The 13,755-nt window shown below is 39.2% G+C and overlaps 1 protein-coding gene across 1 annotated transcript; it reads right to left on the bottom strand.

The window, feature by feature from the left end:
• Positions 1 to 599: 599 nt before the first annotated feature.
• Positions 600 to 13,680, bottom strand: LOC100375227 (integrin beta-1-binding protein 1-like). The gene is made up of 6 exons (XM_002736643.4): positions 13,470 to 13,680; positions 4,598 to 4,727; positions 3,730 to 3,878; positions 2,104 to 2,208; positions 1,361 to 1,504; positions 600 to 1,075 (listed from the first exon to the last, which is right to left on the bottom strand). The coding sequence occupies exons 1-6, from the start codon at positions 13,581 to 13,583 to the stop codon at positions 971 to 973; spliced, it is 747 nt and encodes a 248-aa protein (XP_002736689.1). The 5' UTR covers positions 13,584 to 13,680; the 3' UTR covers positions 600 to 970.
• Positions 13,681 to 13,755: the final 75 nt, after the last annotated feature.

The following is a 13,755-nucleotide window of genomic DNA, read 5'->3' as shown; positions in this document are numbered from 1 at the left end:
ACATAGTGTCCATATATGGCATGAACATGTCGATTACAGAATTATTTTTTTTTTACATATAACTTCCACATCTAAGTATGGAACTGACTGGCATGCAAATGTAAAATAATGATCACAGCATGAATATCCAAAAATAGAGATTCATTTACATGTAATTAGCATAATGCTTGCCATGAAGAGAAATCTTGAAAGGCTCAATCATAAAACTATAAATACAATCCTGTGACATTTACCTGCCAGAATTGTGTCCTTGCTGATTAAGATTGTACTTTCATAATAATGTTTTCAAGCATAAAGCTGATTCATTGGTTGATCACATCAGTTTAAGAATTCACATGATGAAGCAATAGTAAATCACTGACATCAAGAATCACTAGTGCATTTAACAACACAATACTTTATGCATACATATATGACTAAATTTTTTGTACCCCAATAATATAATCCAGTATTACAAAGACAGCTACCAATTACAGACGCAATCAGGTCATGTCTTCATTCTTATTGCTGTGTACTGTAATTCACAATGGCAGGAATCTATATTAGTTGAAAACAAATACCATCAGGTCTGTTATATCCATCTTATTTATTTGGTTTGACACGAAGGTCTTCCCACTGGCGACAATGCCCATATATATACCAAATGTTTATCAGTCAGTATTGCTATAAACATAGATGGGCTGTCCATTATTTCAGCTCAATCTGTACTGAAGAATAAGTACTGATACTCTGCTCTCTTTTTGTAATGCTTCTAGAGAGGTATATTGGCAGTGTTTTTGTACACTACCTCTGCACTGTACATTTGCAATTCCACTTTGGTATCGTCATTGCGATATATCTTGTGTACATATGTAGTCATTGTGATGGCAAGACATTGTCTCTCAGTTTGACAATGCTGCTGTCATGTAGCCAGCTGAGTCATCACTTGATGCTTTTATCAATACACACACACTGTATTGAAAGCTCTGGATCACAGAGTCTTGTACTTTTCACTGAGGTCACTTTCCAGCACTTCAATCTCACAGATAGCATCAAAGATCTTTGTAAGTGTCTTGCAAATTTCTATTGCTTGTTCCTGAAATAAATTTTATGGTGATTAAGCAAGTCCAGGCAAGTTAACAGAAAAGGCCTTGTCACAACGCTGAAAATACCAAGTCTCAGTGTTTGTAATAAATCTAGTTGTGCATCATAGGACATTGAGTGAAAGTTATACAATCCGAGTGTATCACCACAGAATCCAAGTGTGTTTAATTATCTAGCTAACATAATTCGGTATGATATGCTGTCATCAACCAATCTTTATGAATCAGTTAAATTGTTGAACTCCTACCATCCATGCTTAGCACTAATACACACTCACCTGATTAGGACACTGAAATATTAGACAGTCATAGACATCATCACCGACTCTACCAATCTTTACAGCTAAAAGTGACTGGTTTAGTGGATCTTCAAAATTCACAATACGGATGATATCAGTCAGTGGATACCGTTTCCTGACAACCTGAAATCAACAACATTTATAAATTTAATTCCATAATAGTAAGACATTTCACACAGTTCAGTTCAACAATTTCTCATATACCTGCTGAATCGTGAACCAATGCTAGAATACAATCTGTGCTACAGTCATGCTACTTCTGTCTCACGCTCTGGCTACATCAGCGTGATACTCTGGCTACATCAGCGCGACACTCTGGCTACATCAGCGCGACACTCTGGCTACATCAGTGCGACACTCTGGCTACATCAGCGCGACACTCTGGCTACATCAGCGCGACACTCTGGCTACATCAGCGCGACACTCTGGCTACATCAGCGCGACACTCTGGCTACATCAGCGCGACACTCTGGCCAAATCAGCGCGACACTCTGGCTACATCAGCGCGACACTCTGGCTACATCAGCGCGACACTCTGGCTACATCAGCGCGACACTCTGGCTACATCAGCGCGACACTCTGGCTACATCTGTCTCAAACTCCAGTTACATCCATGCAATACTCGCACTCTGATTACATACATGTTGTATGTGCCATACTCAGGCTATACTGTGCACAGTCAAGTTTTTTGAGAATCCAACAGAAAATTTTGTTGTACAAACCTTGGGTGATGGAGGGTAAAGTTCTGTGACCTTCAATCCATACTTTGACAAAGTTAAAATAACAAAATCCTCCTCTTGAGTTGAGAGGGATAACTGTCCATTCATCTAGTGAGGTAATACAATATATTATGTTATTTACATCTGACCTTATACAGAACTGACTTCATACAGCATTGACTCTATATCAACTACACTCGAGTAGGTACTCCCATATATTCGCATATCAACTACATTCTGGTATGGACTCCTATATGTGCTCATAGCGATGCCCATGCATCTGAAGGGTAAACATTCAGTACCGACTAACTGACGCACCAGTCAGCAACCTTGGCCTTTTTTTTAGCAAGATGCTTCAGCCAATACATTTCAACTATGAATGATTTGACATGTCAGTCAGAATATTGTAAAGACTACCAGAAGTTATTTTAGCAAATTTACTGTACTGGGCCGTGTTAACGCCTGGGGTTTTCAACTCAGAAAATCATGATATTTTAGGGGTTGGCGCTTACCCAAGCAACCCCCCTCGGAAAAGAGAGCAAATGACAATTTAAGTTTACCATGTGACAGATTTAGGGGATATTACGACGTTGGAGGAAAATAAAATTAAGAAATTGGTTGTGTCGTCATTGACTTTTACAATGAAGAAACAGAAATGTTCCAAAAAAATAAGCACATTTTATCACAATATTAATTATGTAGCACCCAAATTTACGAGGTTAAAAAATATTAGGTCGGAGTCAAAATCTTCATCATTATCTTGACTTCATTGTCAAATGTGTTGGATCATACGCAAACTCTCGATGAACAGCACTTTCCAGCATGATGTTTTGACCATGATTTGACCTGTTACAATGTCCTTGATGGGTCAAATCCGTTATTAACCAATCAGAATATTGTGTTGTACCGATGCAATTCTGCAGAAGTGAATTATCGAAGTACAATCTGTTGGAATTGATTTCGGCAAATAAATGGCATGTATTTTTCAAAGCAATTTTTGATAAACTGAATATGGCATGAAATATTTACTGCATTTTACTTTTATTAACAGGTCATTATCTAAGCGTAGTTTACGCACGGTTACCGTGGTCTACGCATTCACAACATAGTCACGGCGGACGATATCCACGCCATATCATATAAAAATGACTACCAGTATCTGTTAAGCAATGATCAAAACCAAGTTTTAAATTAGTGTAATTTTGAAGGGGTAGGCGCTTTGCCGAATGTGACCTCGAATATAAAAATTTCCCAAAAGTGGGGGGTGAGCATTTGACCGGGCATGAACGCTAACACGGACCGCAGTAGGGTTTGTACATTATTTTTGTTGGATTTTGAAAACTGATGTGTTTGATGATTAACCTTTTCACCACCAGTTCCCTCTGTTCATCATAAATTCACAAAACAGTCTTGTTTATAGTCTGCACTTTTCTTCAGAAGATTGGCACAAAAATAACCATATTTCTTAAGTAAAAACTAAAAATTGATTCAAATTCTGTCTGGCTACAAAGTTAGGGTTCGCTTCAAGAAATATTGTAGAATACAAGAAAAATGTGCAGAAAAATTTGGGCAAGAAAGTCTGGCCATGAAAAGGTTAATGCAGCCATCATCTAATGCTTCCGCACATACCTTAGCTCTGTCCAGTGTGTTGATCAAGTCCATGTGATCTTCTTGAGAATGATCCAACCCTTGTACATTCTCCAGTAATCCTAATACTTGTACACGAAAATCTGTACTTAAATCTATCACCCCGTTATTGGATGATGATTTACTTTGCTCTGAGAATTGAACAAAAATCTTAATTTAAAAGATAATCCTGTATGTCAACTAGCATCTAGACTACTACAGTACATCCAGTGTTTCCTAGCAACTACACACCTATGGTTAATCCTGTATGTTACCTAGCAACAAGACACCTATAGTGGTATAATAGTGTTAAGAATATATAAAAGTCCTCAGTTATTTTAACTATGATTACTCAGTACAGTAACTAAGACATGTTAGTTCTATGGTTATAAAACAATACAAAGCAAATTCAGAAAGTGCAGGAAGAATCACAGAGTCTCATCATCAGTTTATTTTGTTCAAGAACAATGTCCCTAAATGCACTCGCATTGTGTGTCATGTCAGAAATGGCATACTTAAATGAATAGTTATGAATATAATAGTAAATCGTCCAAATGAATATTGAATACAATGGCGTTTTTGGTGCTTAGCCCGAGCTAAGTGTTCACATGCACTTTGTTAGCCTGTTCTAAAGATCTGATCCGGGTATTAAAAACTGGCCAGACTTAATCTTTACTTAGTATGCTAAGCATTCATGCATGTTTACTTAGCACGGACTAAGACTTAATCTTTACTTAGCATGCTAAGCATTCATGCATGTTTACTTAGCACGGACTAAGGTACTTGATCTCTGGTATCTAAGATATGACATTCAAAGCAACATTTGGAGTTTTAAATTTTATGTAGCACTCAAGATGATTTCAATACTTACCACTTTCATGCAGTGATGGACTCGGTCTTGTTCGATGACACAACTCCTCATCTACTCTTTGAACACGATCTTCAGTCGGCTTGACGAGTTTAGATTTTTTCCGTCCATGGCGATCGTTGTTTAGATCAGACTAGAAAATGAAATAAATAAAAGATTTATCTCAATGCCACACATCAGTGGTTGTGTTAATGTAAAAAAGTGTCTAGGAGGCAACAGTTAATGGAATCACACAGAAAATTATGAACTTGCATCCTAAAAATACTCAAAGAATCTATTTAAGCATCCAAACATTAATAAATTACTATTATCTGTTCACTGGTTAAACAGCTTGTGGGAGTAGGGCAGAAGAGATTCAGTAGCTCGGAAAAAACTATGCAACGAGGCAGTGATAAGGTGTCATAGACCAGACTACGACCATACGATAACTGCTTTATTCAGTAAAACTATAAATACACTAACGTCAGATGGTTAGATTACACAAGACAGGATTTGCAAATTACTATTAAATCTGGAATCTATCACTGAACTTGATCTTGTTTATTAGTGTAATTAAATTCCCCGGACGTTACACCCCTTTTCGTAATATTTGGGATTCTCAGACTTGGTGTCTTGTGTCTCCCGACATCCTCCGGGCGGCCAGAAATTAAGCAGGCAAATAATAAATATTCAAATATTACAAATATATGACAGTAAATTCAACAAATCGATATAGATATAATAAACGGAATACTAGTATATGGAAATCAAACGATTAATAAACGATACTAAAACTACCGAAAATAAATCAACAATGTTCAAAAGTCAATATTCGAATGGTCATAAATGTCCCGTATTTTCAAATCAGCAATAGCGACGGCAGTTCTCTTTGATCTGCGTACTGACGGTGGCGGTTCTAAGACGGTGCTGTTGATTTCATTGACACATGCACTGTCCACGGCACTAAGTTCCAAAGGATAGGGCTTGCATACTGGTCGACTGGTTTTGCCGGATTTCATACATATGTACATTTCTTGTTGACCACTTCCTTTAATTCGTGTAGTGAGCACACTGTGTTGCCATGCTCGCGGGAAATCTGGGTTTTGACGTTTGCCGGTAATTTATCAAAAATGATTGGCACAAGTAAATCACCATACGAATCCTTACTTTCACCGATGTGAGTTTGGAGATTGTCATAACAGTTCATCATGTTGGATAACTAATTTTGTGTTGCTGACCATACCGTTGTTTCAAGGTGGCTAGCGCTTCTAGATAGTTGGCATTGGTTACTGGAAGCCCTTGATCGTTCGTGCTGCTTCACCGCCTAGTTGAGCAGTCAAGTATTGGAATTTCTGGACCTCTTCCAGCTTAAGGTCCTTATCTAGTGACAATGTGAATGTGTCAAGGAACGTAGTCCCTTTTTGAGTGTTGCCTTCAAATTTCGGCAACTGCGATTTAGGGAGGTTGACCGTCTGTCTTGTTGTAGACATGGAGGTATCATGCGTTGAGCTTGCTCCAGCTGAGTGTTTCTCTTTATGAAGTTTTCGTAACGTACCGTTGATAATTATAGCATAATCATCCGCTTCTTCAAAGTACTGTGCGTATTAGTCTTCGTCTTCAATTTCGTCAAGTATTATTTTGCCACATTCCTGGATGGTTTCTACGAGTTTCTTGATATCTGGAATCGTTATCACCATTACGTTTTTGTCTGACATAAGAAGTTTTTCTTTTCTCGTAATCTCTTCAGCCTTGTTGAGTTGCTTGGTCATTTGGTCTGTGTTGTCCTTTCGTTTCTTGTAAGCCCTTTGGCTTTCTGTCTGTTGCACAATCGGTAGACATGTCGAAGGTGTCTTAGTCTTGACTGGGAACTCACGATCCTGGTCTCGGCACCAAAAATGTAGGGAAAGTTTTGGGTCGTGGAGTAGGGGAGACAAAGACGAGGTGTGCCTAGTTAGAACACAAAGTAGCAACTGATTTAATCGTTAAAACTAAGCATCTATATACTGTTACATGTACATGTCAATATTTGTGCAAACAGAAATTGTAGGGTAGCAGGATGTTGCATAATACTTAAGTCGTAGAGACTACATATGGTTAGGCATCTGTTCTTCTTATCTACATTAACACATTTTCCGACACAGCTTGTGTATGGTTGCTAAGATCATGCAACACTACGGCTGCCTAGATCATGTGACAGTATGGCTGCCTAGATCATGTGACAGTATGGCTACCTAGATCACGTGACGGTATGGCTGCCTAGATCACGTGACGGTATGGCTGCCTAGATCATGTGACAGTATGGCTGCCTAGATCACGTGACAGTATGGCTGCTTAGATCACGTGACAGTATGACTGCTTAGATTACATGATGGTATGGCTGCCTAGGTCATGTGACAGTATGGCTGCCTAGGTCATGTGACAGTATGGCTGCCTAGGTCATGTGACAGAATGGCTGCTTAGATTACATGATGGTATGGCTGCCTAGGTCATGTGACAGAATGGCTGCCTAGATCATGTGATGGTATGGCTGCCTAGATCACGTGACGCTATGGCTGCCTAGATCACGTGACGGTATGGCTGCCTAGATCACGTGACGGTATGGCTGCCTAGATCACGTGACGGTATGGCTGCCTAGATCACGTGACGGTATGGCTGCCTAGATCACGTGACGGTATGGCTGCCTAGATCACGTGACGGTATGGCTGCCTAGATCACGTGACGGTATGGCTGCCTAGATCACGTGACGGTATGGCTGCCTAGATCACGTGACGGTATGGCTGCCTAGATCACGTGACAGTATGGCTGCCTAGATCACGTGACAGTATGGCTGCCTAGATCACGTGACAGTATGGCTGCCTAGATCACGTGACAGTATGGCTGCCTAGATCACGTGACAGTATGGCTGCCTAGATCACGTGACGGTACGGCTGCCTAGATCATGTGACAGTATGGCTGCCTAGATCACGTGACAGTATGGCTGCATAGATCACGCGACAGTATGACTGCCTAGATCATGTGACAGTATGGCTGCCTAGATCACGTGATAGTATGGCTGCCTAGATCATGAATGAATTTCTTGAGCTTTTGGAAATAATTTCTTCTGGAAGTTTATTCCAGAGTTTGACCCCAGCATATTTGATTGAATGTTGTCCCAAATTAGTATGGTATTTTGGAATAATAAGATTACCTAATGCTTTTGATTTTGTGTAACTTGCCATTGAGATTATCATGAACAAACAAAGACATTTGCAAATCATGTTGTTCATAGATATCCAGTATATGGAGCTGATTAAAAGTGAAGTGTGTGAGAGGCATTCTGATCCTGTTAATATCATATGCATGCAATTTTTTTTATGTGTGAGATGTATGGGTTTCAGGAAAGTTGAGTATGTGTTCCTCAAACACAGCTTATTTTAATTTCTTCACCTATTTGATACATATTCAGTGTTCTCCCCAGAAAATGTTACAACAGGATCACAATTAATAACAAGTAACTATTCATCTCAGTTGGAGTCATTTGATAAGACAAGTTGGTGAATACTTATACAAAATATTTCAAATCAGAAATAACAATAACTGACATTTTACTTTACTTTAGTTTTATATGTATTGTACTTTATTACTAACATTTCATTGCTGTCAACCAATGGAAATTATTTCTAAGGATGCAATAAATTCATTATTATTCGTAAGAAAATAAATAGCTGATTATAAAAATATGTTTCTGGTGACAGAGGTTCAATTTACTGATAAACTTCCTTTGTTGTGTCTAGTCTTCCATGGTCAACGATGTAGGTTGGTCATGGCACAGCCTAGGAAGTTGTGAGTAACTACTCGCAAATGCGCCTAAAAAATACGTCTATGCAAGTAAAAACTTTTAAATATCCGCATTTAGCTTGCAGTTTTCAGAAACTACTCGCATTTTGCGAGTGAAAATTGAAGCAGCTGAAACATGCCGTGCACGCGTCAGACTAGACGAGATACCGAGCATCTTTGAATAATTTTCGATGTACTCGGAAAGTCTAGTTTCAGGCGCATGGCAAGTGTCATGTTGCAATTGAGAGCGTACAAGCCAAAATAAAAAAAATAGTAACATTGTAAATATGTGATTGGCAGTTTTTGTTTCTAGTCAAAATACGGGCATACAGTTTTTTTAAATGAACGGCGGTTTACACTGTCGGCGGCTCTTTGATTGTCAACAAAATAATTTTCATTGGCTAATGTGACTGCGTTTTTCAGCCTCAAGTCGCGTTGGAAACATCGATAATCTAAGTCACACTGTTGCTTTCTCCGCTCGAACAAGACATGGCGAATAAGCAGATTACTAATTTCTTTCGGCCGGTTGAGCAGAACGAAATTCCAACAACAAACACCGGGACATCAGATCCTACATCCTCGCATCTAGCCACAAAACGGAAGATTGCATGGGATTCAATTTTGGGCACGAGTACGTGATCAAAATCTCGGAAGCCAAAACAAGATGGAAAAATTGTGCGATGGATCGAGCAATTCGAGTGGTTAGACGTTGGCACAAGTGAAGGCGGCCGACAACTCGAGGCTGGCAACATATATCGAGTATGGTGTAAATGGTGTCGATCGACACGAGAGAAGACAGATTATGCCTCAGAACGTGGTAAACTGGTCGAAAAAAAAGAAAGTCTGACCGAACATAGCGCCTCATCAAGACACATTCACGCACGTGATAAATTCTTTGCCGAACCTGTTGAAACAAGTTCACTCGCCAAAGCATTCCGAAAATCAGCTGACCACAGTGTTGATAAAACTGTAGCTGAATTGAAAATTAAGTTCAACATAGCATATATGATTGCTAAACATGAAATTTCCAAAGTTACTGCTACTTCACCGTAAAAATGGAGTTGACATAAACCCAACATACGATAATACACACAAGTGCGCTGAAATTATAGCGAATATCGCAGATGGAATGAGAAGGGAGTTATTGAGCAGTATTAAAAATGCCAACTACATTTCCATTCTTATCGATGGTGACACCGATAACGCTGCAAAGGAATGCGAAATCGTGTACGTACGACGTGTCGACAAAAATGGGAAGGCGACAGTGAATCTAATCGGGCAAAAAGAGGTTGAACACGCACATGCAGATGGCGTACTGAGTGCCACCAAAGCTTTGTGTGAATATGTTGACGAAAGTTGGAGCACAAAATTAATTGGTTTTTGCGCAGATGGGGCAGCAGTAAACCTGGGAAGAAACAGAAGTGTCTCTACTTTGCTTCATGACGGCGTAGCTAACTATTTGGTGTCAATCCATTGCATGCCGCACCGAACTTGCGATGTTAGCCGTTCAAAAAAACGTTGCTATGGTGAGGAATGTACATGATGTCTTGAATATGATATGGAAAACATACCATTATTCACCCAAGAGTTACAAGGAACTTGGATCTTTTGCTATGGAATTAGGGGTGAATGTTTATACTCCAAAGTCTGTTACTGGTACAAGATGGGCGCCACACGTGAAACGAGCGTTACGTATTTTTCTATCAACGAAACAAGTCGATAAAAACAATCCAACTTCGGCAGGTCAGTACGCCGCTGTATTAGCCCACAGTGAACATCTTGCTTCAACAACGCGGAACGCGCACATCAAAGGTCGAGCTACAAAAGTTGTACGTACAATGACCACCCTGAAATTCACTGCATTTTGCCATTTTTTGTTAGATTTATTTTCGGAGATTGCAACGTTGAGTCGCACTCTACAAACAAATGACGTGATTCTCACTCAGGCAATACAAGCTGTTAAATCGTGTATCGCGACAGTTGAGTTAATGAAAATGCAGCCTGTTGAAAATGGTTCCCTGGAGAAGTTCAAGGAAATAATGAACACTGGACAAATAAATGAAGATGATGCCAGTACAGATGACGAATTGGAGCAAGTTACTTTCCAAGAAATCAAACTAAAAGGACGCCCAACTCAAATAATGACACAGTTACAAGCTGACATAAATAACACATGTGATGAAACCGTACATGCTCTGAAAACACGATTTGACAACTTGTTGGGTACAGCAAATGCAGAGGGGCCAGCTAAAGCTGTCTACTGTTTGTCTGTGCTGTTCAATCATGATGCATGGCCAGATGATGTTACCAGGCTTATGGTATATGGGCAAGAAGAATTAGCTTTCCTTTTGCAATGGTTTGGTCCAATCTTAGAGAAAAACGGGTGTGTTGCATGAAATGTACCTGCTGAGTGGAGGCAACTAAAGCTTCTGGTGTTTAATCAGTTTCGTGATAAAACGCAGTCATCTCTATGGGCCCTGTGCTTAACAAAAACGCCGTATTGTGATAATTATAAGAATGTACTCCACCTGTGTCAGATAATGATCGCACTGCCAGTAACCACAGCCCAGTGTGAACGTGGCTTTTCTGCACAAAGGCGTATCAAGAATGAACAGCGTAATAGACTGCATCCAGAAAGTGTCGGTGATCTAATACGTATCAGCCTGGAAGGGCCTAGCATGGCTGAATTTGATCCTTCAAATTCTGTTCACATATGGATGCATGAATCAGTGCGGGCCAGACGACCAAATGTGAAACTGATGTGGCCTGATAACATCATACATGCAGTCTCCGACCAGGATACAAATCAAGACTTTTTGTAACAGAACAGTATCTCTCATTACAGTATATCATTATTGTAGTTGTATACGCAAAGTTCAACATAACACATTTTATTTGTTTTACGCATGAAACAATTTTGCTCCTAAAATTTTAGGTTTAGGAGCATTTTGCTCCTAATTTCTTAGTGCTTAGGAGCATTTTGCTTTTTGCCAAAAAGTTAACTTCCTAGGCTGCATGGATGTAGTAATTTCTCCTGACAATTTTTCTTCAAAGCTACGGTAACTCAAAAGTGATGACAGATTCATTTATAGTGATCTACTTCTCAAAAATCACATTGCCTTCAAGCAGTCCCAGTTGGTTTAACTTCACTTGTATATTTCCGATAATTCTAGCCGAGTACGTTGTTATGTTTATTTGCTTTCTATATTTGAACACAACAAGCTTCCTTTCAGTAAGCTAGCAAGTGCCAATTCTGTTTTATTTTACGTGTTAAATAATGAACACTTGAAATAGTAAATGTGCATAACAGATTGACAACAAAACGTGTAAGATTAGATCAAGCATGGTGGGATTTCTTCAGCGTTGTTGTCAACCCACCAGCTTTGCGGGCAAGCTGTCAGTTGTGGTGTAAATCTCAAGAGCAGCGAGCCCACTACACTAAAACTCTTTGGGAAGAACACTGATATTGGCTAAATAGAAAAAGCCGAAAGTTATCATTAGCAGCCATATATGCAGTATAAGGAATATCAACAATGCTGCCATAGATCCATTGATATAATATAATAGTGAAATTCCGGTCAATGGGTGGTGCCATTTTGTTTGTTTGTTTCACAAATTATGCAAAGCAATACAGAATATTGTTTAATGATAAGGCAATCATTTTCAGGCCATGAACTGATCAGCGGCTACACACCAATCATGCATGGTGCCATCATAAAATCCACTCAATTCGTGTCTGAACTAATACTTCAATTTCTTCAGTTCGCTTTGAAGTTCTATGGTCGTGTCAGTGTATGAAATTGGCCATAAATTATTGCAAGACGTTACAACAACTCAAAAGTTGCCAGTCCTGGTAGAAAGTTACTCATGTTTTCAAACTCATTACAAAATAAAATACAAAACAAATTGTCAATGTTAAACTTGACAATTTGCTGCTTTTTGCTGTGAGAAAGGACTGGGCATATGTTACAGTAAATCTTCTGCTTACCCGCAGTCATTCATGATTAGCAACACAAATTCTAATTTTCAGGATGCCACAACACAGACTTGCAAATTACTCATGGATGGGCAGATTTTAAAACACTGGTTACGTCAGTTCTATTTTTAGTAAACCATTAAACCACTCAGCTGCACTTGCATGCCTGGCATTGCCTGCTACATATTTACTCATGAATTGCAAGTATAGCATATTAATAGCAAGTGTGGCCCAAGTCGCTAAGAAAGAGCTACTGTAAAATAAACTTTATTTTCACTTGGAGTTAATTATCAGTGACAAAAAAATCCAGTAAATGTACCTTTTTTCAAAAATCAGTGAAAGTGAATTCCATCCATAACACCCCAAAAGTCTTTTCAGCGAAAATTAATTCCAGCTGAAATAAAGTATTTTACAGTATACAGATAATGTGTGTATATGTAGAAGATATGGAAGACATCTAGCGTATATACAAGTACACTGAAAGTTTGATAATGGTGTACTTCTGGTCAATGGGCACATTGCGAGAAGCAAGACAGTTCATTCATGATAAAGCATTTTCAGAATGTTGGTCAATGTTTTCTTGCAGCGAAGCATGAATCGTGCATGGTGCATTCATGAATTTTGCTTAACTCATGAGTTGACTAATAACTCGACTTCCGCAGTTCAAGTACTGCCCCCCCCCCCCTCAATCGAGCTCTCAATGTTCTGCGGTTACGTCAGTTTTATTTTAAAGTAAATCAACAAACTACTCGGCTGCACTCGTTCGCTTGGCATTGCCTGCTACATATTATTTCACATGCCAGACATGAAAGACACATTTTAAAATATATAAATGTTCACTACCTACAAATGATATGCAATAGCTCAAAATAGCAGTGTACTTGTGTACACGTTATGGAGGCATTGGGTGTGGTCATTTAATCCAGCTAAACACGCAGAGCAAGGTCAAATCATGCGAATAAACCGTGAAGCTACACTAAAGCTTAGTTGATTAACCTGAAAGAAATAGTAAAATGTGTTGTATTTTTCGAGACAGACTAAGTTGTAAGTCACAATATATACGTAAATTACATAGCATGGGAACAACCATACACATCAACTTACGTGTTGCGAACCACTGAACGAGCCCTGTCGAACGATCGAGTCTGTACTGCCATTGTGATCTCTCTTCTTCGACTTTTTGCCTTTGAAGATCAGGGCACAGCAACAAGTGCTCATGAATTCATCTGCTTGTGGTCACCTAGACTGCTTTAAAAAATCTGAAGCCACTGACAGCAACTCATTATCTAGTGCACCGCCATCTTGGGAAAACACCTCAGCGCATTGTATCTTGGGAATAGTTTCAACTAAAATTTCCCGTGGGTCTTTGCATCTGGAATGTTGTATTTTA

This window comes from Saccoglossus kowalevskii, chromosome 18 (genome assembly GCF_978046115.1).
Source record: "Saccoglossus kowalevskii chromosome 18, keSacKowa6.1, whole genome shotgun sequence".
NCBI lineage: Eukaryota > Metazoa > Hemichordata > Enteropneusta > Harrimaniidae > Saccoglossus > Saccoglossus kowalevskii.
This window is presented reverse-complemented; position numbering and strand designations above follow the sequence as displayed.